Source organism: Erithacus rubecula (genome assembly GCF_903797595.1).
Source record: "Erithacus rubecula genome assembly, chromosome: 13".
Lineage (NCBI taxonomy): Eukaryota > Metazoa > Chordata > Aves > Passeriformes > Muscicapidae > Erithacus > Erithacus rubecula.
Window position 1 is genome coordinate 16,215,343 of NC_136665.1, and position 26,421 is coordinate 16,241,763.

At 44.3% G+C, this 26,421-nt stretch overlaps 1 protein-coding gene across 2 annotated transcripts in view; it reads left to right on the forward strand.

Moving 5' to 3' along the window:
* Positions 1-6,728: 6,728 nt before the first annotated feature.
* LOC306807685 (D-threitol dehydrogenase-like) overlaps positions 6,729-26,421 on the forward strand; it is a 28,055-nt gene continuing 8,362 nt past the window's right edge. The window contains exons 1-8 of one of the 2 annotated variants that reach the window (XM_079317488.1): positions 6,729-6,827; positions 7,206-7,423; positions 15,393-15,629; positions 16,247-16,324; positions 17,498-17,714; positions 22,234-22,442; positions 22,933-23,005; positions 24,923-24,988. In XM_079317488.1, coding sequence (XP_079173614.1) covers positions 6,821-6,827; positions 7,206-7,423; positions 15,393-15,629; positions 16,247-16,324; positions 17,498-17,714; positions 22,234-22,442; positions 22,933-23,005; positions 24,923-24,988 — 1,105 coding nt within the window. In that variant the 5' untranslated portion in view covers positions 6,729-6,820. The remainder of the gene's footprint in view (positions 6,828-7,205; positions 7,424-15,392; positions 15,630-16,246; positions 16,325-17,497; positions 17,715-22,233; positions 22,443-22,932; positions 23,006-24,922; positions 24,989-26,421) is intronic. The other variant, XM_079317489.1, reaches the window with a different exon arrangement.

Genomic DNA, 26,421 nt, shown 5'->3' on the forward strand with positions numbered 1-26,421 from the left:
ACAGTCAGCACTGAGACTTCTTGTATTTGCTTTCCTTTTACTCTTTCGTCGTGTGCATTTACTTATTTTCTATTTATACTTCCCTGTTCTATTCTGGGGATGCTGAAATGTCTTCTGTTACATTTGAGAAGTTGACAAATTAACTTTCCACAGTCCAGCTGCTTGCCAGCACCAATGAACTGCCAGGTCCCTGTACCTTCCATCCTGCAGAGGGGCTGCCAAGAGCCCTGTGTGAGCCCCCCCAGCCTGTTCTCCTCTCCTGCCCAGCCCTGGGCTCTCTCTGCACACTCTGCAGGTACATTGAGCCAGTCCTTGAATGAATGAGCCCAGAGTGATACATCTCAGAGGTGACAGATGCTGTTCTGGTTATGGGGGAGTCCACATTTCCTCATTACCTTCAGTTTGTATTTCATGTAAATGAAAAGGAGATGGCCAGCCCACCTCAGCTCCACCAGCACTCTTTAAGGACTTTGCTTTAATTCCTCACCAGCCCTTTCTGCAGGAACTTTTGGATACCTTGGATGTTCCCACTGCTTGCACCTGATGCCTCCCCCAGCCAGTCCATTCCTGGGACCTTTCTTGGGGTGCAGATCAGCTGGTACCCCAGTGTCACAAGCTGCCCCAGCCCATGCAGAGACCTGTGTCTCCAGTGTTTGGCTCTGTGGGCAGTGGTCACCTTGTGGCTGAGCACCACTTATAGATAATCTGGGGTTCAGAGTCCTGGGACATATTTGGCCCCATACCTGGTGGTTTAAATGGGACATGTCTGTGATATGTAACTAGAAGATTATGAAACAGCCAGTTACTTCCTTGAGGACCTTCCCAAGGTCAGGATGTGAGCTTACTCTTATGTAAAGCAAAGGCACTGAAAGGCGGCTCCTTTGTTGTGCTTTTTTCTGTCAGATGCTGTTGGATCTCACCTGCTGCCTGTGCTCTGGGTGGGACAGGAGGGTGCAGCCCCAGCCCGGGGCCATCCTGCCCACACAGCCTCTCCCCCTCTGCCCTGGTGATTGAGGGAGGAGACTGTCCCCTCACCGAGCACCCAAGCACCGACCTCCTGCTCTGCAGAGGCAGCAAACCCACCAGCAACCCCACCACAGCATCCTCTGAGGCCAGGGGACAGGAAGGAACATGCATAGCCCTTCAGGTAAACTCCCTGTGAGAGTGGTGTGACAGGAGGGGACACTGTGTGATGCTCTGGTCCTGGGTCCCCACCTTCCCCATGGAGATGGGACCTGCAGGGGTTTGTCAGGGACAGCAGAGAGGCTGAGCACAGCAGATGGGTTTGCAGGAACCTGGAGTGGAGAGAGTGGGACAGTCCCAGGAGAAAGGAATGTTGGGGTGGTGGACGATTGCAATGTCAAGAGAGCTTTGGCTGTGACTAATTTGTGATGCATTGTGATGCTTGTTTTAGGAATAATTTCTCTCCCTAATGGAGCACTGAGGAGATTCATCTTTTCAGCTTATTTTCTAGCAGTAGAAACTGTAAAAAATGCATCAGCTAGTGTATATTTTCCTTGCCCTCCCCTGAAGTTCAGTCAGAGTTTAGATCCCTGGCTCCTGCCATGAGCAACAGTGTCCCCTCCCTGGTGCTTCCTCCCACTCTTTCTTCTCATGCTCCCCCTCCATCCCTAAGGTGCCACCTGTCCCCAGGCCATCACTGCTGCAGGCTCTGGCACTGTGGATGCTGAGGAGGCTGAGCTCTGCTCAGGATCCCCTGCAATGTCTGATGGCCATGCACTCATGTTTTGGCCACACTGCCAGCCCACCCCTGTCCCCACATGGGCCATGATGTGCTGGGACATGAGTTACACACTGAGGCAAAGAGTGGGGGTTGGGACAAGCTGTTGTCAATGCTTGAGGTCCCTTGGTGAACATGATGGCTGGAAGTGTTTGGGATGATTTTAGCAGGCTGGATTTCCAAGTGCTTAGCACTGAGCAGCTCCTGCCAAAGTGCTTGGCACAGGAGCACCAAAGAGTCTGGCAGCAAAGTGTCCAGGTGGATCAGGTTCAGTGCTCTGCCCTGGCTGGGAAGGGGGGCTGTTTTGGAAGGCATTGCTGGGGCTGCAAAACAGATCTAGAGCCTGGAAGGTGAAATGAGGATAGCCCTAAAATGGGAACCAAAGGTTTGGTCTTTTTGTTCTCATGCCTTTGCTTTGTTTTTGCCAAATCCAGACTGTCTTCTTGTCTCTGTGCCTCCTTCAGGGAGGCCCCCTGCAAACTGTAAAATGTCCTTGTCTTTTCCCCACCTAAAAGGTGCCATCTGAGCACAAACTGCAGAGTTTAATTGTGATTCTGGAGCAGAAGGTCCCTCCATGGCACTGCACTGCCTGTCTGCTCAGGGGACACTGATGTCCTACATGTACAGCCTTGAAATCCTGATTTCTGGCTTCAGTGGGATCAAAAGTTCCTGATTTCAGACAGAGCAGAAGCTGCAATTTATTAGTCAGCTTAGCTGTAAAACGGGGTGCTGTGCTCCCAGCAACTCCCCAGGAAAATGCTGGGAACAATTCTGCTGACAAGAGTGGTCCAAGTAAGAATTGCCACTTTATCTTTCTTTATGAAGCTGCTGGAGACTTAAAGCAGCCCTTTCCTGCTCTTCCATGGTAGGGCTATTTTCAGTATTTTCTTCCTCTGAGTGAGCTGTTTTTCTTTTCTCCTGTTGATGATAATGCACAACTAGATAGGAAATGGAAAGAGATGTCTGTGCATACATAGAGCCATAAGGACACAATCAGGAAATCTAAATTAGTTCTTAATATAGTCTTGCATTTTTCTGGGATTGTGTAAAACTGTGCACTGAAATGAAGCACTTTTTCTTGGAATAACCTTTAAAAAAATAGTAGTTACATAAAGTTTAGTGCTCAGAGCCTTGGGCTGGGCAGCCAGCCCTGAGCTCTGCTCTGACTTGTCTGGTGCTTGCATAAATGAGGGCAATTCTGACCTCTGCTGTTGGCCCAAAGCATCACCAGGCTGTAAAAATGCAGCACTCCCTGCACAGGTTGTGTAATCCTGGACAGAGGGCTGCCCCTGGCATGCCCTGCCTGCTCCCTCTCCCCACAGCACTCTTGGCTCTCACATCTGGTGTTATAACACAGGTTACAAAACAGCTGCAGCTAAGTCTTGTTTCTGCCCTTTGTGTGACAGGCAATCCCTGTCTGTTGCTTATCCAGAAGCATAACATGATGATTACTAAAAGCTGACATGGATTACAAACATGTTTGTACTCCTAAATTAGCAAAAAAGCCTTTGAGTGCTTGGCAGGGAGGATGAGCAGATCCCAGCCTCCAGCACTCTGTGGAAGTGCAGTGGAAACCCTGGGATGCTCCCTCATGTGGTGGTGAGAATGCTACAAGAAGAGTGTGCGTGTTCCCTTCACTGGAAGTGCAGCTGGGCTGAGGGCAGCAAACCAGCATGGCTTGGGAAAGGGAATGTTATTCCTGCAATTGAGATTATTTATAAAACTGCTGGAAGATATAAAAGCTGCCCCTGATGGTTAGAGATGGGGATGAGATGTAAATCATGGCACAGTGTTATACAATTACTGAATGGGCTGGTTTGAAAATATCTTAAAGCCCATCTCATTCCATCCCCCTGCCATGGGCAGAGACAACTTTCACTCGTGTCCAGCCTGGCCTTGGGCACTTCCAGGGATCCAGGGGCAGCCACAGCTTCTCTGGGTGACCTGTGCCAGGGCCTCATTACCCTCTCAGAGTAGAATTTCTTCCTAATAGCTGATCTTAACCTCCCCTCTTTCTGCCTGTAGCTATTCCTGCTTGTCCTACATGCCTTGTAAATGGTCTCCATCCCTCAGGCTCCCTTCAGGTACTGGAAAGCCACAGAAGTAAAAGAGACACCCTCTTCTCTCTCACTCTGAATTATCAAAATATGAGTATTGGTCTAATACCGATACTCATCTGTGACAGACAAAAGACTCTCTGCCTTGTTTGGCAAGAGCAGCTTTGGAATATTTTCTTTCCTCCAAGGAAAAACATACCTGGAGGAGTGGGGTTTGTATGCAGTTGTTTGATATTTGTTTTGGAGCTTTAAAAGCAAAATTCATATGTTTAAATCATTCTTATTCTTGATCAGCTCTGAGGGGTAAAAGGGAGAATGCATGCAGCACAAATCTACTAGAAGTATAAGATTTTTTCAGTTTGAAAAGGTTTTCATGATTGTTTTCATAGCCCTTCAAACCCCTCTATTTTGTATAAAAAAAAAGAAAAAGCACACCTGTGTTTATGTACTTTAAACTCCACTTCCACTGATTGAGCAGTTACAAAATTATTATTCTTCCTTTTAATTTCCATTTCAGAAACTCTGGCTGGGCACATTGCTGAGAACCTTCTCAAAGCCAAACAAATAGCCCTCAATGACTCTCGTGTACCTGAACAGCTCAGGAATTACTTACAAAAAGCTCTTGATGTTGCTCTTGGGCTGGACCCTTACCTGGATGCAATGGCAACTTCCCAGAGGTACAGATTCTCCTTTGCAACCCTGTGCTTTTGGCTGTGATGGGATGAATGTGTTGTTAGATTTTCTGTCCAGAACATGCCAGAAATGTGGGGGACAGTGGCAGGAAGTGGGATGAGACTCAAAAAAAAATGTGCATGGATGTGTGTGAGCTCACTGCTTGGACGAAAGGAGGTGAGAATAAAACACTTTAAATTTTTGAAGATATTCTCCCAATTGTTTGTTGACTATGGCAGTGTCTGAATTGGAGCATATCCTGGGGAATTCCAACCTCCGCTTGCTGGAAGGCTTGAAAAGTGAGCCCCTGGATCTACCTGGTGCTGGGATAAATAAAGAGAGAGGAAAACCTGCACCTCTGGATCCACCCTCTAATAACAGCCTTTATATGTGGCTTTTATCTCCAAGTACTCAACAAACATTAATTAATCTGCTAACTAAATTACCCTGGTAACTAAACTAATTAATTAAACTAATTTAAGGTATCATTAATTCAGAAGTCCAACTGATACTCTCATTATTCTTTTTTGAGCTACAGTATATTACCCAGCCATGTGGGGTCTGCTGAACAATTCCCATTTATCAGTGTACATTTTGATATGTGGAAAAAGCCAATTCTGTCTAAAATTGACAATGTGTAAACTGTTCCAGGCTGTGGATTATGGGAACACTGAGCATTCACTCTGTTGCTGAAATAATAGCTGATAGTTGTTTGACTTACATTTGCTGTAGGATAATAGCTATACATTATCTTATTAAAGTTGTTAAAAGCATTTGTGAGGGCAGGAAAGAGGTTATATGAAATGTTCTACTCTTTAAGTCTTGGATTATCTGGCTGTGGCTGACACGGGTTATGAATTCTTTCTCATTTTACTGAGGAGTGGAGAGGGGGGAGCTGGAGGAAAAAACCCTCTGAAATGGCTCTAAATTCTGGCCTGGAGAATGATCAGCATCCATTTCTGGTGGTTACTTTCTTCAGATAGGGTAATCTAACCTGTCTGGAGGCTATGGGCTTCTTCCAGTCTTCTATTGCCTTCCCTATGTAATAGGTAACATCTCACTTCATCCAGAGAGAGTCACAGGCCTGACTTGTGTGAAATAGCATCTGGAGGCACTCTGCTTTTCTGAGTATTTAGTGAGAAAAAACATTTTTTCCCTGTCTTGTAAAAAAATTTAGATTTTATATCTTTTCCCCTATTCTGCAAAGAAATTCTTGGCTGGAACAAAAAATAATCATTGTAGAACTGAGCAAAATCTGGCCAGGGTAACTGGAGTAATTCACTCCAAACCAGCAGAGAGGTAGAACCCTGTCTGGGACCAGCTGAAAATGGGAAAGATTTGGGGTTGAACAGTGGGGAATTCTAATTCTTTCCTTTAGTCCCATGGCCACTTATTTCCAAGCTCCTTTGGCTGGGGTGGCTGCCAGCACTGAGATGTGCTTATTGTCAAAATAGATTCTCTTAGGACTGGAATTTAGGATAGTTGTGATGTTTCTGGGCTAATTTTTCATGGTCATGCACAGATGGAGCTTTTCCAGGAGTTCCTTCTTGGCTGCTGCTTTTTATGCTGAATGCTCAGATTTTGGTTGTTATCATCATATCAAAATGTCTTTTTATTTTCCAGAAAATCTTCACCTGAGCCCATCCCAGGGGATGCTGAAGGAGCTGAAAGCAGAGTCAGGCTGCAGGAAACATGTGCCTCTGACTCTCTGAATGGCAAGTTGGTAAAATTGCACCAGATCAGTGTCAATTTGTCACTGAAGTTGAAGTTATCATCCTCTTCTTTGTCTTGACAAAGAGCATCTTGGGGATGAATGTCATGGAAATGCTCAGAAAATGTGGGAAATTGCTTTTAAAGAGAGAGATGAGCTTCCTGTGGGCTTTGATGTTCCTGTGGCCTGAGTTTCCCTGTACCCTGCCTCCAGTGTCCTTGTATTCACTCACACATGCCCACACATGGGTGCTTAATTCACAGTGCCAGCCCCATCCCTCAGTGAACAGCAAAGAGATCACCACCCTTCCTGAAAGGGAAAGGGATGGAAAAAATCCCTTCTGGTTTGGGTTTGGGATGTCTGATAGGGGTTTATGTGCTTTTTGTGGTGGAGGTGGCTGTGGCCAAGCACTGCACCTTCACAAGTAGCAATACCCAGCCTTGTATCCTCTTATAAAGCCTATTACACTAAATCTATTCCCAGATTCATTCTTGCCAGATGTTCTCATCTTTGGAGTAATATATCATCCCACTGAAGTACTCTTATAATCTATTACACTAATACATTGTTCGAAGGACACCACTGATGATAAATTTCTTAAATGATGGTGCTGTCTAGGGATAATGACTCTAAGAGCAAATGCAAGGTAATATAGTGATTTTTTTTTTTTTTTTTTTAATGCTGGATTCCAGAAAGAATATGGAGCCATCTCAAAGCCATTTTCATATGGGGGGAATGTTAAAATATGCAATATTTCAAGCACTATTTAACAAGCACTTGAACAATAGCAGCATTGATGATAAAGGTTCTACATTTAAAATCAGTCCTTTTATTCTGTTGTCTTTTAGCTGCATTTTTGATGAAATTTTGTCAGATTCTGTTGTTAAACCCTTATTTGAGAGTGTTTTAAGATTAGGGGTTTTTTTTAACGATCACTTAAAAGGCACATCTAATTTTCATTGTGAACAAAGTATAGTCTTTCTGCTGGTTTTATTTTCAAATTTTCATTCTTGTCTTTCCACAGGCCAAATTTTAAGGATGTTTATCCATATGGTCAGAGCCAGGAAGATTTTATTAATTGGCAATCCTAAAGGTTACACAATCTCTGCTATTGCAAAGGAATTGCCAGGTGATGGCAAAATCTTTTTCTGTGCAGAAGTGAGCAGCCAGGAAGAATGTGATTATTTCTCAGATGGAAAAAAGATAAACATGCAAGTGGGACCAGTGGCAGACACCTTGAAGGTAAAGTCAGTAGGAAAACAAATTTGGGAGTTCTAGTGAAGAGCACATTAAATAATTTCAGGCAGGTCCTGTTTCCTGCCCACACAATTCTGGGTGGTGGCTCTGGTTTGCTTGCAGATGTGTGAACACACTCTTGCACTGAGGTTATTTCTTATTTCCAATGTGTGATGGGGCAGCTCTGTCACACATGACAGGGCTTTTAACTAAAATCCTGCAGCTTTTTGGTCAGAGGAATCACAGGCTCTCAAGGTAGGTCGATAGGCTTCAATGGCAGTTTAATTCAGCATGGGTTGGCTTTGTTTTGGATCCCTAAATCCAAATATAACAAACAGGAAGAGTGTATCTGTACCCTGCTGAACCAGCTTTTGAGGACAGCTTGCTCCCAATATTCACAAGAGCTGGAAAACTCCTGGAGAAGTTTGTAATTCTGCCAAAACCTCTCACTATTTTTCCCCATAGTGAACTCTTAGATGATTTAGACCCCACTTTCTCACTTCCAGAGCAATGTGATAAGCCTCAGACAAATAATGCCTTATCTGTACTTGTTTCATTCTGACTGGTGACTTTGTCCCAAGAAAGAGAAATCTTATGACTGCTGGCAGCTCACATTTAATTCCAGTTTATGGATCTCTAGGACATTGCTGTGGGTCCAGCATGACACAGGTGGTGCCCATACCAGGTTCATTAAAAAGCCTTTCTATTATTAATACAAATCAATTTGATCTGATTTCATTTTCAATCAGGATGTGTCAGTGTGAGCTTGATTGTAACATTATTTGCATTAGCAGGTGCCATATTTATCTCTAAAATGAAATGGCCAGGAGCTTTCTGACCTCTGGTTTTCATGACCTCCAAGTTTGATAAGAAAGAAACAAAGAGCTTTGCAAGTATATGAAAAAACGAATTGTTACAGATCACCTGCAATGTGCAGCATTTAAAATCCCAGCTCCCTGCAGTGAGTGTGAAATTAATTGAATTGCTGTTGCTCTCTAGTGCCCATTCTGTGCAACTGACTTACTGTGACTGAATTAAAATATCTAGAGGCAGGCAGAGTACATGCTGTGTAGAGATTAAAGAAGGGAGCAAAGACATGAAAATTAAATCCTTAAAACAGAATGTTGCAATTGATTTTATATCCTCCAATTGCAACATGAAGGCACATCCTGACCCCAGTTCTGCAGGTGCTCAGAACTTCAAATACCTCTTGGAGCTGTTGGGAACAGAGATGCTCATGTTTGGCTGGAGAGATCCCAGCATGGGGACACCTCTCTGTGCAGGATTTCTGCACTGGGCTCTGAACTTTTGCCATTCAGTGTGGCAGGCATTTTGTCACCAGTACCAGGACAATCAGGATTGTCCTGCAGCTTTAATGCACAGTGGCTGGAAGTGCTGAAGAAATGAATTTGGTAGGCTCTCTGGTGCATTTGCATTTTGGGCTGTTTGAGTTCTGCCCAGCTGGAGTGTGGCAGGTGTAGGGGATGCCTGGGTATGTGAAGAGGCTCAGCCTGTGGACAGTGTGCTGCCTTTTCCCTCCCAGATGACCAGTGTAGCTTGGAGACTGAGCAGGATTGCTTTGCTGCCTCGTGGGCAGCTGAAAGGCAGGAGGACAAGGCTGGAGATGGGTGAGGAGTGGCATAGCAGAGCTCTCACTGCTCAGCTTCACAGGGGAAGTGGAGAACATTTCTGTCCCTTGTGGTTTGTGCTCTAGAGCAGAGCTGGCTAACATTTATTGAGAAGCACAGTGAGGTTTAGAAGAGCTGGAACAAACTCTAGCAAGGATTGTCCTTGCTTCCTACAGTATCTGCAGCCCTAGCTGTCATTCTTGCCCCTTTGCAGAAACTAGAGGGCAGAGATGCTCACCCACCAATTGCTCTTTTGAGGTGTCTGATGCAGCTTTCTTGCTTGGTGGTGATGGCTGAATCTCACTGTACAGCAGGGCAGTATTTCTGCTCATCTGCTGCTCCTCAAATTTTTGCAGTAATGCAACTCCTGAAGCAGGATTTGCCTCACTGCCCTGGCCCTTTCAAAGCAAGAAAATGTCATATTATCTGTAGATTAACTACCTGTCAGGGAATTCCTTCTCTGCTGCCTGAAGCTGTGATTCAGCATGCCCAAACTGTCAGGAGTATGATCTCTCCCTTCTGGTGTAAAAGTAGTCTACCCAGGAACTGCATCCCAGCCTGAGGTATCATCCAGGTGCTGCAGGGTGTGTCCCGTGCTGCAGGGTGTGTCCCGTGCTGCAGGGTGTGTCCCATGCTGCAGGGTGTGTCCAGGTGCTGCAGGGTGTGTCCAGAGCTGCAGGGTGTGTCCAGGGTTGCAGGGTGTGTCCAGTGCTGCAGGGTGTGTCCAGGGCTGCAGGGTGTGTCCAGTGCTGCAGGGTGTGTCCAGTGCTGCAGGGTGTGTCCAGTGCTGCAGGGTGTGTCCAGGGCTGCAGGGTGTGTCCAGGTGCTGCAGGGTGTGTCCAGAGCTGCAGGGTGTGTCCAGGGCTGCAGGATGTGTCCAGGTGCTGCAGGGTGTGTCCAGGGTTGCAGGGTGTGTCCAGGATTGCAGGGTGTGTCCAGAGCTGCAGGGTGTGTCCAGGGTTGCAGGGTGTGTTCAGTGCTGCAGGGTGTGTCCAGTGCTGCAGGGTGTGTCCAGAGCTGCAGGGTGTGTCCAGTGCTGCAGGGTGTGTCCAGTGCTGCAGGGTGTGTCCCATGCTGCAGGGTGTGTCCAGGGTTGCAGGGTGTGTCCAGGGTTGCAGGGTGTGTCCCATGCTGCAGGGTGTGTCCAGGTGCTGCAGGATGTGTCCAGTGCTGCAGGGTGTGTCCAGGGCTGCAGGGTGTGTCCCGTGCTGCAGGGTGTGTCCAGGGTTGCAGGGTGTGTCCAGGTGCTGCAGGGTGTGTCCAGTGCTGCAGGGTGTGTCCAGAGCTGCAGGGTGTGTCCCGTGCTGCAGGGTGTGTCCAGTGCTGCAGGGTGTGTCCAGGGCTGCAGGGTGTGTCCAGTGCTGCAGGGTGTGTCCAGGTGCTGCAGGGTGTGTCCAGAGCTGCAGGGTGTGTCCAGGGTTGCAGGGTGTGTCCAGAGCTGCAGGGTGTGTCCAGAGCTGCAGGGTGTGTCCCGTGCTGCAGGGTGTGTCCAGTGCTGCAGGGTGTGTCCAGGGCTGCAGGGTGTGTCCAGTGCTGCAGGGTGTGTCCAGGTGCTGCAGGGTGTGTCCAGAGCTGCAGGGTGTGTCCAGTGCTGCAGGGTGTGTCCAGAGCTACAGGGTGTGTCCAGGTGCTGCAGGGTGTGTCCAGAGCTGCAGGGTGTGTCCAGTGCTGCAGGTGTGTCCAGGGCTGCCCCCACAACTGTTCCTGTCCTTTACAAGGAAGCTGTAAATCTTGCAGCAGTTGCCCTGAGGATGCAGCAAACCTGTGCCAGTGCACCTCAGTGGGGCCGTAATGTCACCCCTGTGATTTTTGGTTGTTTCACTAAATCCACTCATCAGGGCTGGGAGTGAATGGAGAGCAGTGCAAAGGTAGCACACCAGTCCATGGCACCTTGACCAGGCTCTCTCAAACCTCTTGATGCTCCCTTGTGGGGTTGGTCTGTTTCCCTCCCTCTTGTCCCAGATCACAGCCAGCACAAAAAATCTGGAATTTTGTCCTGTCAAGTGATGCTAATTGTCAGAGAGGAGCCAGAGAGCTCAAATACATGGTAGGGTTTGTTTGATACCTGAGTGCACGATGATAAAATTCCACCTTCCCAATACATGAGTGACAGACAGTGGGTGGGTGAGGTCCCCACCAGGGCACAGAGCTCACACAGACCACAACACAACCCTCTGTGCCCAAGTACCTCAGGAATTTTACATAGTATTTTGAAATGTGGACTCAGGGAAACCTTTTTTCAGGTTTAGTCTCAGGTACAGTTGTCTTCAGTGGAAATTAAGTACCTATTCAGCATGTCCTGGGCCAGTGTTTAAAAACATTTCCCCACAAATGTTCCCTTAAGTCTGAACTCTGTTGAGCCATGCCTGGATAATGTGCCGTGCCATGGATCTGCTGCCAGCAGGAGCCTGATCCTGCACAAAGAGCTTCCTTCAATTCCCAGTGGACTTTTGATGAACAATGGATGCAGGACTGAGTCTGGAGGGAATGCAAACTATCAGGAAATTATTCACATTCATTATTTTGATCCTTCCATTTTAAAATTGAAAATGCAACACAAAAATAACACGGTGTTTGCAGCTGATTCTACTGATTGCAGGGCATTGTGGAAGCATGTCAGGGTTTGCTTTCTTCTTTTTTCCCTCCTGTTAGCAGACAGAATAGGTGAAGAGGTTGAGCTGCAGATCTCATTTCTCCTGTTTTGCTGCTTGTGAAGTCTGCCAACAGAATCCACCTTGACAAAGTCAAGGACTCTGCGTTTAATGTTGAACTGAGTGAATAAATTATGCATGAAATTGTGTCGGAGTCTCTAGTGTGCTCTAGAATTGCTCCTTTTGATATGAAAGGTTAATTCAGAAAGGAGTCCAAAATAGCTGGAAATTGTGGGGATAAGTGGATAGTATTCACTGTTGTGAGCTGTTATTACTAGAAATTGCATTCCCTCTCTGGCTTCCCTAGAGATTTCGCTTTGCTGGTGAATATAAACTGTACTCAATAGAATAGCATTTAGGAGTAACAGGAGTGTATGTCCACACACAGTAAAATATCCTAATGGTGTTTTAAAAGGAAACTGTACTTTTTCATGTATTCTGTGCACCCCAAGGATGGACTGCTATTACATTTAGGTCAAGAACAAGGCACAAGGAAGGTAATAAGTTTTGAGTACACCTTTATTACAAATATGCTGACTGTATGATCCATATCAAAGGAACTGGGCAGTCATTTTTTTTTTCTGATTGAGTTTGTATGTGCCTTATGAGAGTGTTGTCTCTGAGGACTCCAATCAGCTTTTTCTGAGCTTTGGCAGACGATTCATTCATGTTCTTATTTGGGATGTCCTCTCCCTGATCTTTTGCTGTATCCATCAGCAGCATTGCTGTGCCCTTTCTCATGGTCACTTTTGGTACATCTCCTCAATGGAATGCAGTGTTACACTTTTGTTCTTTCTTTTTTAATCCTAAAGGAAGCTAATGACTCACTGTAAGCAAAAGCATTAATTTTAGCCAAGTTTGCTCTGAATTAAAACTCTTATTGCCATCTGTTATCATCTATGATGACTCTGTAGCAAGGAGCAGGGATTGCACTGTAAACACTCAGGAAATTAGTTTCAGCAGGATATTTTGCAGGCAGATTATTTCCTTCTGGATCTCAGCTTTCCTCTCAGTTGGAGGCATTTGGGCTCTGCCTCTCCAAGCAAAGGACAATGGCATTTTCAGAGTGCTGTGAGGTCCCAGGCAGGGCCTGGCCCAGTTTGTGCTGGGAGGGCCAGGGTGGTCAATCCCTCATTTTAAACCCCCTCATCCATATGGACAGCATGGAGTTGTCCTCTGCACCCATCTTTACAGTGCTTGGCTCTGAGTTAGAGCAGATCTTTTATCCTATGGCTGTTTTTGTTCAGCAGTGATGCTGGCAGTGAGGAAACCTCTCCAGTGTGGTGCCCTGGCCATGGTGACCACCTGCCTGTGTTTTGCTAGCCAAGGGGCTCCAGGAAACAGGGCACTTTCCTCTCCCTGTGGCTGCTATCCTGCTGTGTAGAGGCTGCTCTAGAGATTCAAGGAATTTTGTGCATTTCTCTTCTAGCTTTGGAGCTGTTTCTAGATAAATATGGAAAACCCAGCACCAATTACAAAGCTGTGGAAACAATCTCAAATGATGGCAGGTCTCAGGACAAACTCAGGCTATTCCTTCAGGCACTGGACATCTGGATGCCCAAGTGACCTTTCTGGTTATCCATTCAGGACTCAGTGAAGTGGCAGAAGAGAAATGCCTTATAAACCATGGCCTGGCACACCCAGGCAGTGGACAAGCCAGGTGTGCACTGGGTACACATCCAACCCAGCCCATCCTCCTGGGATGGATGGAGTGATGTTAAAAGGTGGTTTATCTATATCAGAAGACAGATAAGCTGTCAGCAGGTAGGTGGTACAGAAAGAGGACTGAAATGAGAGGTCCGGCTAATATCCAGAGAGCTGCACAACTCCATATGGACCTAATGAAGTCAATGCATAAAAGTGAGATTCTTTTTCATTAGGGAGCCATCCATGGAGCAGGAGTAGCATATGTTCAGCCATGGCCACATCTGTTTCTGAATGTCTGCCCCCCACCTCCTCCACCCAGGAAGGTTACGAGTCAGAAGGCAGTGATAAGTCATGATAATTACTTGAATTTGTCTTTGGCTCTTCTCCCTGAGGACTGAGACCTCTAATCTCTCTTCATGATGGGCTCCTCCACCCAGCTTTCATCTTCTGACCCTTCCTGAAGTAACAACATTGGACAGACTGGCTGAGGTGCAACCTGATGTGAGATACTCTTCCACAGTAGCAAAAATGTTCCTGCTGCTTTCCACCAATGTGGCTCAAGAGGGAACCAGGGCAAGATTTTCTTGCTGGTCATGAGATGAAAAGATGAATCCTAGGAATCCAGATGTCCCAGTTTCTACTACATTTGTAATAAGCCAGCATATGTTTGGCCTTAAAGTCTTCTTTCATTATAGTGTAATGTGTCCTAAATGTGGACTTTTGTGTGCTATAGGCAGAGTTTCTGTGCTATCAAGCATCCACAGTTAAATATGACTATCCAGGCTTAGTCACCTCACCACTAACAAGCTCTCAATGACACCAGTTTGCACAACAGAGGAGTTCAGATCTGTTTCCTCTATGTCCTTGTCTGATCCACACACTCCCTGCCTCAGACAGGCTCCTGAAATCTCTCTTTGGGAGCCATTAACTTTCCTCCCAAAACCAAACCAGTTTTTCACATTTAACATTGCCATTGTTGATGCTTTTGCTGGTACATCCCAAGGGATGGCTCATCACTCCTTGTGCACAATGTCTCTAAACACAAAAGGGAAATCTGGATGCAAGAAGTGCTGTTAGAAGTCATGGTAGAGACAGTGAGTTCTGGAAAACAGAACAGTTTCTATTTTCCCTTGAAATGCAAAGACTTGAAAGCATTTCTGCTCTCTGAGATAGGTGGATGAGCTGTTGTTTCATTGCAACAGACACAGATGCAGTTAAATAGTCCCAGATGGAATCTGAAATATTCCATAGCAGCCTCTTGGGCAGCGAGTGCATTAACTGCCACAGGAGAAGGCTGTAAAGGCTCCCATCTGGTCATCCATCAACACTTTTATACATTATCATCAGCAGCCTGCTTGGAGGGAAGGTGTGCCACATTTCTGAAAATCCAATTAGATGATAGCAGCCAGTTCTCTTTTATCCTCTCTGTTGCTGAGCCATCCAAAGCATTTTTTTAGATTAAAGAAGCATCATTTTCCTTCACAGGGGCTGTGCTGCTTTATCTCTATCATGACCTGTTCTTTCATGTGCTTTATAATTCTATTATTAATTGGGATTTCAACCCTTTCTCTGCTACTGAAGTGGGACAAACTAGTTTGCAGTTCCCAGACCTGCCTTATGCCTCTTTTTTCTCCCAGACTGATATAATTGCCACTCTTCAATTTGTTGATAGTTGCTCTTTTGAGAAGAGAGAACTTATTGCAGCACCTCAGTGGCAGGGTTTGATGCCAGTCTTACCCTGATGGATCAATTTACTTTGACTCAAGGTATGCAGGTGTTTCTGCTGTGACTCTCAACACCATAAGCTGGGATGAGACATTCTCTTTTAAATCCTGATTTTTCCTTGAGAAGTTCAGAGATTCACTGCTGAAGAATTGTTTGCAAACCACAGAAAACTCCCAGGATCTCCAGAAGCAGTTCTAGCAGTATTACCTTAAAAGAACAAGTTTTTGTCTGGTTTGGGGTGTCTATAAAGGATGAATTAATGGCAACATGTTAAACTTTCAAGTAAATAATGAGTGTTTTCTCCAATATATATTTTTTTCCCAGGCATTACATGCTGAGGACGAGCACTTTGATATGGTTTTTATTGATGCTGATCAAAGGAATGCTGTTCAGTACTACAGCTTTGTCATGGATAACCACTTGCTGAGCATGGATGCAGTGATCTGTGTAGAGAATACACTCATGAAAGGACAAGTCTACCTGGAGAATGTATCAGATGAAAATGTACTTGCTGTCAGAAAATTAAATTCAGTGATTAATTCAGATCCTCGTGTTGAGCAGGTTAGTGGAATGCCATTGGTTAAGGTGCCCTCAGTGCTGTATCTATGGATTTTGCAAAGTACTCTTTAAAATGCTTCTTTTGTTGGTGCCATTATCCAAAGGACCTAAAATAAACTCAGATTTTATTATAATTCACCTCACTTGAGCTCTAGGTACGAGTTTCTGTATTCAGGAGTGGTCCCTACTCTATCTACATCTTATAGAGTGTTAAAGGCAAGATAAAAGGAGAGCACTTAAGAGTGAATAATCAGCTCTACAGCACAACTAAAGAATCACCACTCTGCTTTAAAGGCTCTGGGGGCTGTAGGGCATCACCAGCACAATAGGAGTCAGCAAAGAGAATAAAAAGAAGAAGTAATAGCATGCACAAACAATATGTTGTGATTTTAGAAACTGGAGAGACAAGATTGCATTTTTTTCCCTCTGGCATTTGTGTAAGCAATGAGTTTGGAAGAGGAATGTGAGCAAATACAGATGCCTGACATGTTTGTGTTGTTCAGCTGAAGAACAGGAGTAGGGCAAAAATTACTGTGGCCTGAGGATTATCCTTCATATCAGGAGATTTTGGTGGTGGAAGACCAGGCATAAAGCAGATGAGAACTGTGTTATATTTGCAGGTGATTTTGCCTGTGCAGAGTGGACTGAGCCTCATTCGAAGGAGCCCTGTGCCTCCAGATGCAGTGGTTGAATCCCTGGTGGGTATTTCCTCTCTGTAAACATTTCTGGGAAAATTTTGACTCTAGCAAGAACAAAGACAAAATAATTTTCAACGGTTTGGTGGCAAGAACCAAACATGTGGTACTGTGATGGTGGACTTAAAGCCTTAAACCTGGCACCTTTTAGCCTCACTAGTCTAGGGTTGTCCTAAAGCTGATAAATGCTGATTCCTTGCAAAGTCTTTCAGATCAGCTGGTCCTGTGATGAATCTCTGGAGTGACTGGTGTTCTGCTCATCAGGTGTCAGTGCCTGGTGCTCTACCATCCTTCCCATGCACAGGAATGTGGGAAGATGGAGCTGAGGACCAGCTGTAATGAACCAATACAACATTTCTGAAATAGTTCATTTTTTTTTTGCTCAAAGGCAGCACAGGATGTTCTCCTGTGCTCTCTGAGCTGGATATTTTCATGGCCTTACATGAAAAAAAAAAAAAGGTGCTTTTATCTTCCTTTGTTTTATGTAGTGGGCTTCATCTAGCTGTAATGAAATTCCCATCTGGAATCATAGTGGCTACCTCAGTAAACCTAGACCCAAACATCCTGGTTGTTTTGCAGCTTCTAATCACTCCCAAAGCTACACCCACTGGTAATTCCTGGCATTTCAAACTCAATACTTTAAACATCTTGTATTTTGCATTTTGATTCCAGTCAGGGGGAAATGATGTATGGCAGCTGATCAGATGACAGCTTGGTTTAAGTTATTGGCTGATATCTTTATTTGCTCACCAGCCTTGTGAAGATATTTTGATTGCACTCTGCTTGACCCAAATCCTGCCTTTGGAACTTTGTTCTTAGCCTCTTAGCTGAGCCTGGGGGCAAAATTGGGCCCTGGGGATGAAATAAGTGGAAGACTTAATCAGTCAACTTCTAAGACTTTGAATCCAAGCCAGGCTAGGAAATGCCTGAAAGTGGAATGGTTGTAGCATCTCCCCAAAGCATAGCCCTTCTGCTCCATTGTCTGGCACCTTAGTGCTCTGTTGGACATTAATATCTCTATGGACGAGGGGGCTATTTGGCTTGAGTTAGTGACACTTTCTGTATTAATTAATGGGCCAAGAAGACATGGATCCCTGCTCATGCTCCCAGCAGAGTCCTTCACAGGTGTCAGTGATCCCTGCCCCTTGCTGAGCAGTGTTTGTGCTCTTGTTTCAGACACAAGTGGTGAAGGATGATGTCTTCTGGGGCTGCCGCCAGCGCCGCATCCTGGAGCGGCTGTGCCTGGATGGCAGGGTGGCCTATGTCACAGGAGGAGGGCAGGGAATTGGCAGAGCCTTTGCCCATGCACTGGGGGAGGCTGGGGCTAAAGTAGCTGTGGTGGATCTGGTCCTTGCCAAGGCAGAAGCGGTGGCGTGTGAACTCAGCCTCAAAGGTAAGCACTGAGCAGGATGGGCACTGCCATGGGTGGCTTTCCTCAAACCTGACACTACTCTGTATGCAATCCCCTCCCATCCAGCCCTGCTGGGGAATTGGTTAGAGTAGGGGGTTTTCACAAACTTCTCCTGTCCTGTCAGTGTTGTCCCAGCGGGCACTGATACCACACCAAATGCAGGAGTTATTTATCAATATAAACTCTACTAGAGAGGCAAAGCGATCCAAACAAAATTCCTTGCTGAAATTTTGTAGCCAAAAATCCATGGCTAAAATTCATGGCTGACAGGAACAGAGAAGGGTCACTTCATACAAGTAAGATCTGGATAACCAACATTGAACAGAGATGGTGCTGCTCAAGCTAAATCATGCAGAACCTCAGGCTTCACTATGGTGAAGCCTACAAACTCACCTGCCCCCTCTTCCAGACCTCGTGAGCCAAAACACCAAAACAAGGTAGTTATATTGTCAGTCTGAATCTCCTTGTGCCCTTTAAATTGAAGACAAGCCATTTTTCAAGTCCTCTTTCAAACATGTATGCAAGGTCAGATATGGAAACAAAATAATAGCCATAATAAGTAAAATCCCAAATAAGAGGTAAAATCCTCTACAAGCCACTCCTGTTTTAGCCATAAAACCAGAAAATGTAACATAAAATTGAATTTTCCCCTAGAGCTGTGCTAAACTGCAATTGTAAAGGGGAAAAAAGAAAACTGGAAATGCAATTTTAGTAATAGGAAAGGAAGTATTACTCATTTTATAATTTCTTCTGTGAGATTGCACCTGAGCCTTCTTCAAAGTTCAGTATTTCATTGTCTCTAAAGATGGACATTTACCCAGGAAATTTTCATGTTCCCATGTAGATAAGGTCACCAGTATTTGTGACAAGGAATGCTGTCATTCAGGTTTGGAATGTCCTGAGACTCTCCAGAGAACATTTAAAACAAAACATCCTTGTCTGCACAATCCCAACTCCTCTAAGCAGGAGACACCTAACACAGAGTGTCAGTGCAATGGTTAAAGCTCTGATCCCAAAAAATGACCTAGAGGAAAGTGTCCAGTTCCTATTACAAATTCTTGAGTCATCCAGTCCCTCCTTCCCTGAAGCTTTTCACTCTCCTGTGCACCAGAGCCATATGGTTTTGGCACAAAGTGGCTGTGCCCTACACCTTAACTCTCCTTTTGGATATTTTTTCCCTGTGACATCCTGCATATCAAGCAGAGTTATTCAGATAGAAATGGGCTACTTGATAGAGCCATGAGACTTTGGGTGCCAACAGCCTATTGGAAAATGAACTTAACTCCTCTCCAGGGCATTTTCAGTAGGAGTTTGATCATCTACCCTTCAATGGCTGCCCTACATCTCTGCTCCTTCAGCAGTGGGCTGCCAGCCTGGAGGAGGTGGGGGGTTGTTCCAAAATACAGTCAGAGAGGTCATAAAGCATAGCAAATATTATTGCAGTCTAAAGTAAAGAAAATCTCACTTCTCACTCTTTACACATCTTTATCCTTTGAGGTCAAATATTATCTATCAATTTGACCAGTGCAGCTGGTCAGGGCACATCTCTTCCTTCTCATGATGGGTTTTGAGGTTTCAAATTTATTGTGGTTCCCTGTTGGAACAACCCCCAAACTTTGTAAAGCTTTTGTGAAAGGGAATTATATCCAAATGCCCGTTTTTGGAAAGGATCTGAAAAGGTCAGGTTATCAATCTCTTTCTCTCCAGAGGTAACTAGAGATTCTAGCCTGGACCTCAGAAGCTTTCCCTTGAAAACTTTTTGTTGAAATCAATGTTTCCATGAAACATTTTGGCTTCAAAGAAGTATCATGCTCTGTTGGAAATAAATTTTGACAAAAAGGTTCAGCTGGCTTTACTCTCAAAATATTCACATGAGTAAATTGAAGCAATCATAACATTAATACGTATTTTTCCTGCTGTAATAAGGACAAAGGGGCTGTGATTTTTTTTTCCCCTCTATGGCTGTAGATGTCTAGCTCAAAGTTGGAAGCTCAGTGCCCCCAAGTCATTCCCATACTGATACTTTTTCAAAACATTTTGCTTAGCTTGCTTAGAGCTACTCTGCTTCTTGTATCAAGGAGCCCTTTCCTGCCTTTTGGGATGGTGCCATCATTTCATGATGAGTTTTAAACATCAGAACGCCTGTGATCTCAGTTTTAGCTTTGTTAGACAGCTCGGGTGTATGTCCCCTGGCTGCAGGGCTCTTTGTTTTTAGATCCTGTGTGAATACCTTTTTCAACAGTTACTAATGGATCCTGACTGAAGAACCAAAAATGATGAAACATAACCAAAAATTCCTAAGGGTTACCTTCCACTACACACACCTCTGTCTTCAGGGGGAATCACTGCCTGTACCCTAAGGGAAGAATTAGTCTGATGGGATTTTTAAAATGTGCATTTTCACTGTAAACTATGCAAATGCCTTGTGCAATGTCACTCCTGATCTCCTTGTCTATATGCAACATGTTACTTCCATTTATACCGAGAGACCAGAGACGAGGCCCGTGGCAGGGGGACGTGTGTGTGCACCTGCAGAAGAACACCTCAGGCAAACCCAGCACAGGGATTGTCTCCAGCACACAGCCCCTGGGCTGCTCTCCTGCCCCTCTCATCACAAACCTGCCTCCATGAGCCCCACAAAACTGAGCTGAGTGCTGTGGAGAGGCACTGCCCCCACCTTGCACTCAGCCTCTGGTTCTGTCTGGAGATTTGGAGCTGTTTTTCTGTAGTTTGTTTTATTTATTATTTTTAACAGGTGGGTTGGGGTTCAGTGGAGAGACAAAAAGTGGTTTCCTCCCCCCTCTCAGAGTGCAGGAATATCAGCTGAATTGATTAAGGTCGAGTGTGGGACTCAGGTTTGAAGTGAATGTGGTTTCACTGCTTCTTCACTAGACACTCACATGGCACCTTTTGTCTCATTTTTATAAACTGACCTATAAGATGAAGCTCTAAATGGGGTGAGAGTTGGAGGGCAGGTGAAGAGTCTTTCTGTTACCATTAGTAACACACACCCATTTTGTCTGTAAATTGAAAAAGAAAGATTGCAGCAAGTCCCTGTGTGCTGCATGTCTTGATAACAATTAGGATGAGCAACAGGGGCTATTCTGATTCTTTCAGCATATTTAGCATAAAACCTCTGATAAAATAAGAGGTCTTGTTTTGTGGCAGAGCATGCATCCACTTTTTAGTTGTCTGTATTTTTTCTCTGCCATAGAAATCAAGAGAATGGTGTTATCACAGAAGGGGACAGGATCTCCCCTGCCCCAGCACCCCAGAGCAGCATCACCTCAGCTGTGCACTCAGCTCCTGGAGATGAGGAGCAGCTTTTCCATGCAAAAGTCTCTTTCCTGCCACTTTCCTCACACACACAACTGGGCAATGCCTGCTTTGCCTTGTTTTCCTGGGAGCCTCCATTGCAGCTTCATTTTGGGAGAGTCTCCTCCTGGAATACGCTTATCCCTTCTTTTAAATGCTTCATCAGAATGATCTAAAAGAGGGACTAGTATGGAATTTTTTTTTTTTTATTTATATAGAAGAAAAATATCTTGATTTAATAGCTAAAACTTCCTACCCAGGCTGCTGATCATGGTCCAACCCCATTGTCTGCCTCCCTCCTTCCTTAATTAAGACCCATTTCACCACAGCCCTTACTGGTGTAGCCTTGTTTGGCTTTGAGGTATAAACCCAGTGGCATCAGGTGCCTCAGGAGGCTTCTTATGTTGTTTAACAACAAAGATGTTTAAAGCTGATTTTTAGAATAAATTAAATGAAGTTATTTCCAGCTCAGAACTGGTGCAAAAGTCAATGGCTGGATTATTTTAAGGGAAAAAAGCAAAATTTTTGCTTGTTTCAAATTTGGTAAATCTCTTCAGTTTGCATTACTCTGGCAGTGTGATTTGCAATAAATAAGGCACTATGACTGCCATACCTGGGCACCTGCAGGTATCCCCATTTGGATTCCACCTAAAACTGGTTTGGTTTTGTCTGAGGCTCCCAGCTCTGTGGATGCTGTAGTTCATCTAGAGAGCAGGCTGGGACAAATTAATTTCATTTTTGTAGCATTTCTGGGGGGAGACCTGGCATAAGAAAAGCTTCTGTAGAGCAACTGGGAGCTGGGGAAACTGCAGTTGAGGGTTTGGACAGAAGATGGTGCAGTGTTCCAAGCTTAGTCCTGCCTAAGTGGCAGCCTTAGTTCCAACACCTGGGCTCCAGCTTGGTCTCCAGCAACTTTAAAATAGTATTGCAGTAATAAACACACCTTTTGCTGCTATTTGTGAGCAATGAATTAAGGTGGAATATATCTATAGCTTTATATTTATATTTATATTTATATTTATATTTATATTTATATTTATATTTATATTTATATTTATACTTTTTATATTTATATTTGTATTTTGCCATATATAAAATATATACGAATTAAAAATAATCATGAAATAGATTTCTTTTTTTCCCTGTGAATTTGTGTGGTTACTCCATCACTCTCATTTCAACACAGGCATTAAAAGCCTTGCCCTGGCAGCAGATGTAAGCAAGCCTGAGGATGTGCAAAGGATGGTGGATGCAATTGTGGCTCGCTGGGGCACAGTCCACATTGCTTGCAACAATGCAGGAATCAATCTGAACTCTGCAAGTGAAGAGACTTCCCTGGAGGAATGGGACAAAACTTTTAATGTGAATTTACGAGGATTATTCTTGTGCTGCCAAGTAAGTGTGAAATGCTGCACTGGTTACTTTTGCAAATGGGTATTAATAATCTAAGTGTTTACTTTATCTCAAGATATTATAATGTTTTATTAATAATTTTCACAATAAAATTGGTCCTAGTTTTGGTGGAGTTTAGGAGAGATTTGCTTTATATCAATTTTTGTCAATACATTCAAAAGCAGCTGATACTTTTAAAGAATAGCCAAAAATTTTTGAAGGGTGGTTATTTAAAAACCAGAAGGCTTGGAGGGAGGAATTCCCAACATTAGTGATTTTTTAAAAAAAATATTGCCAACAGTGGAGAGAGGTGTGAAATGGCAATGGGATTTTTTCCTGCATCAGCCATTTTTCTACCAAGTTTTTATATCAGGTGCTTAAAAAAAAAATGTGTTAGCACATCAACTCTTCTGAAAAGACTAATTTATTATCATGTCATTATTAGCACAATCACAGAAAGGGTCACTGGTCTTTCCTTTAATTTCTGTCACAGGCTGCAGGCCGCATTATGCTGAATCAAGGATATGGGAAGATAATTAACACAGCATCTATGGCAAGTTTAATAGGTGAGTGATGAGAGCTAACAGTTGTGCTTCAGAATCCATATTTTAATTACTACTGATGCTATTTGAATCAATTAAACCTGTATTGGGAAGGAGTAAATCACTGACATTTCATATTAGAGGAAATGTACTACAAAATTTTTATTGATATCATTTTTCAACATTTATCTGTCCTCAATGTTTTAGAGCACTTACTGCTTTTTATAGAAAGGGTGGAGTCACCTTTTCTGACTCTGGAGCACAGATACCACAGGAGAGCTGCTGTTCCCTCTGTGCTGTTCCAGGCAAAAACTCCTTGGCATGAGGGAAGCTGAGCCCACAAGATGCTTGCAAGCCACCCAAAGGATTTTGTGCCAATATTTGCCCTGGTACCCGTGGGTTTTATAATTATATAACATTTATAACATTGCCAACAGGTGCCTGCACCAACGCTGCTGAATCAGCAGTGTCATCAAAAGGGCCAATAAACCATTGTAACATATGGAATGAAATCCCTACTGCTGAGCTAATCTGGAAGGCTGCTGAGCTGAAGCCCATGTAACAAAAATTGATCAATTACACAAATTAAGCATGGCCCTTTAGGAATTTATTTTATTGGTCTGGACATCTGTTGCAGTATTGTCCAAATCCAAAAATGAAATGGTGCCTTGGGTTGCCAAGTTAGGCAAGAAAATCTAGTAGCTATAAAAGTAAAACTGAAAACCCCTGTATTAATATCATGTCCATCTGCTGAATGTTACATAAATATGCAGTCTTTTTATTTTCCTTCGGAATAACGTTTATTTTTACTGTGCCCAGTTTGACATTCTATGTCATTCTACTCAGTTTATTGCACAGTAACTTTAAATGGTTCTTCAAAAATCCATTTATAATGTTGTTGTTAATATTTTTTTCAAGTGTCTTTACCAGCTGTTTTACTTATGCTTAAACACAGGCACCATCCCACCATCCCAGCTTTGCAAAGTTACTAAAACTCCCCAAGAAAAGTAGTTCTGAAAAGATTGTGAGGCTTTAAATTTCAAACAGCTCAGGCTTTCCTGCTCTGCTCTGAGCAGTCAGGCTCTGCTCTGTGCTTGGGCTGTCACCATCCACATCATTGTCACAAAGCAAAATTTCCTGGGATGTAGTCCATCCTGGAGGAAGTTAGGAAGCTTTGGGAATTGGCACAAACTGAGGATCTGGTTTGGCACACGGCTCCCAGCCCAGCAGTGGTCTGCTCTGCTTAAGGAGAGGCATTTTCCAGCTCTCCCATGGGGGCTTGGCACAGCTCTGCTGAGCTGGGTGGTGCTGCCATTCCCACAGAGCATCCATCCCTGCCCCAGAGTGGGGCTGCACCTCCTTGGCTGGCGAGCCAAGGCCAGAGCTCCACCTGGGCATCACATCTGGGGGCTGGAACACAAATACCTGTCCTGGAACAGGAATGTTGGAAAGCAGCCCTGAGAGCAGCCTGGAAGGGTCATCCCAAGATGCATTTAAATGTCAGTGAAAGTTAATGCATGCTAGGCCAGAAGTTAAGAGATGGAGAGATGTGTTTACCTTCTGAACCTGTTTGAATCTTGGCATTGAAAAAATCTAGTAGTTATGAAACTACGACTGAAAACCACGATGTTCATATCATGTCCATCTGCTGAATGTTAAATAAATATGTTGGTTGGTTGGTTATTTAAGTACGTTGGCCAACTGGCATAGTATGAAATGTTTCTAGAAATAGTTAGGGGATATTTTTTTTGTTGTTGTTGTAGGTTGAGTCCTTCCTCAGAGATACAGGAAAATGAGGAGACACTTAGCAGGATAGGGAGGTTTTTGTTTGTGATTTTTCCAGATACACTGCTCAGAATCAGCTTTAATTAATGGGAGATAAGCTGCATACATTTTGCATATGTGCATTTTGATTCTGGTGTTCCAATGGAATTATTCCAGGCGTACACTCCAGCAGCGTCAGCTCGGTGGTTCACACAGGTGTAACTCTGAGCTGTAATTTTTACAGTGAGTATCTTTAGTGAGAAATGGTCTGTTCTCTGTCTGTGTGCACCTCTCATTACCATTGTGTGGCTGCTTCAAGGTCAGGCTGGGAGCTTGATGCACCAAACAAAGGTGCAACAGCAGTGTCAGGTTGTTGTGGAATAACCCCACAGCCCTTCCCTCCCTCCCCCCAATAATGGGAGAGAGGAAAAAAGGTAAAACTTGTGAGTTGAGATTAGGACAGAAAAGGAGGGGCAAATAATAATAAGAAAAAAAAGAACATAAAAACCAAGTGGTGCATAGTGCAGTTTCTCACCATGCACTAACCAGTGCCCAGCCAACTCACCCCAGTTTTGTTTTTCAGCATGATGCCATGTGGTTTGAAATATCCTTCTGGCCAGTTACAGCTGTCCTGGCTGTGTCCCCTCCCAGGTTTGCTTGCTAGCAGGGCAGCATGAGGCCCTGAAAAGTCCTTGATTTAGAATGAGACCCACTCAGTAATAACTGAACTACCACCGTGTTAACATTATTCCTATCCTAAATCCAAAATACAGCATTGTAACAGTTCCTGGAAAGAAAAAACCAAAAAAACCCAAAACTATCCCAGCCAAAGTCAGAGCAAAGGTATTTAAAACATAATGCTCCTAATGTTGGCAGAATTTTTATCTGCTTTCTCCTATCATCTGTCTTTAGTAGGAGTGCGTCCTCTCTTCCCAGAAACCTTAGCAATGCAGATTTTTTGGTGACACTGCTGGAGGCAGAGCTTTATTCACAAACCCCATTTTGTATGGGTTTGGAGGGTAACAGATTTACTCTTCTCTCTGTAAGAAACCACCCTAGGTAAGGGAAGAGGAGGTGGCATGGGATGCTTAGCTGCAGAAATCCCATCCAGTCCTAGAGATTCAGAACATCTGTTGGCTTCTCCTTGAGATCTTCCTCTTGAGAGGGGCAGAGTGTCTCATCAGGGGCAAATTTCATGCTCCTAATTACCTTCTTTAGATATTCTTTTAAAGACAGTATCCATGGAAAGACTTTTGATAACTGTGTCCCAAGTCAGAAGCTGATCCTCGTGGCTTGCAGCAACTTGTTCTCACCCAAAGGCACTGTAGGTGCAGAGCCAGTGCCAGAACTCCCTTTCTCTTAGCAAGTGATCACCAAAATGATTTATCACAGACAGACATGTTTGGAAAGTTTAGCAGAGAACTGCTTTTGGGAGGTTACAAGGTTAACTACCGAAGTTGTGTGTAACTTAGAGCTGATGCATGGCAATTAATCAAGAAATTACGTTCCCCATCTTTCCGAGAGCCCCACGGCGCGCTGCGTCAGGGGGCAACAGGCACACACTCAGGGCAAGGCAGTTCTGCTGGTCAAAATGCAAATCATTTCACACTGAACAAAAAAGAGCACAGAATAAATGCTGGCAGAGGAGGGCCATGGTATGAAGCACTCTATTTAGC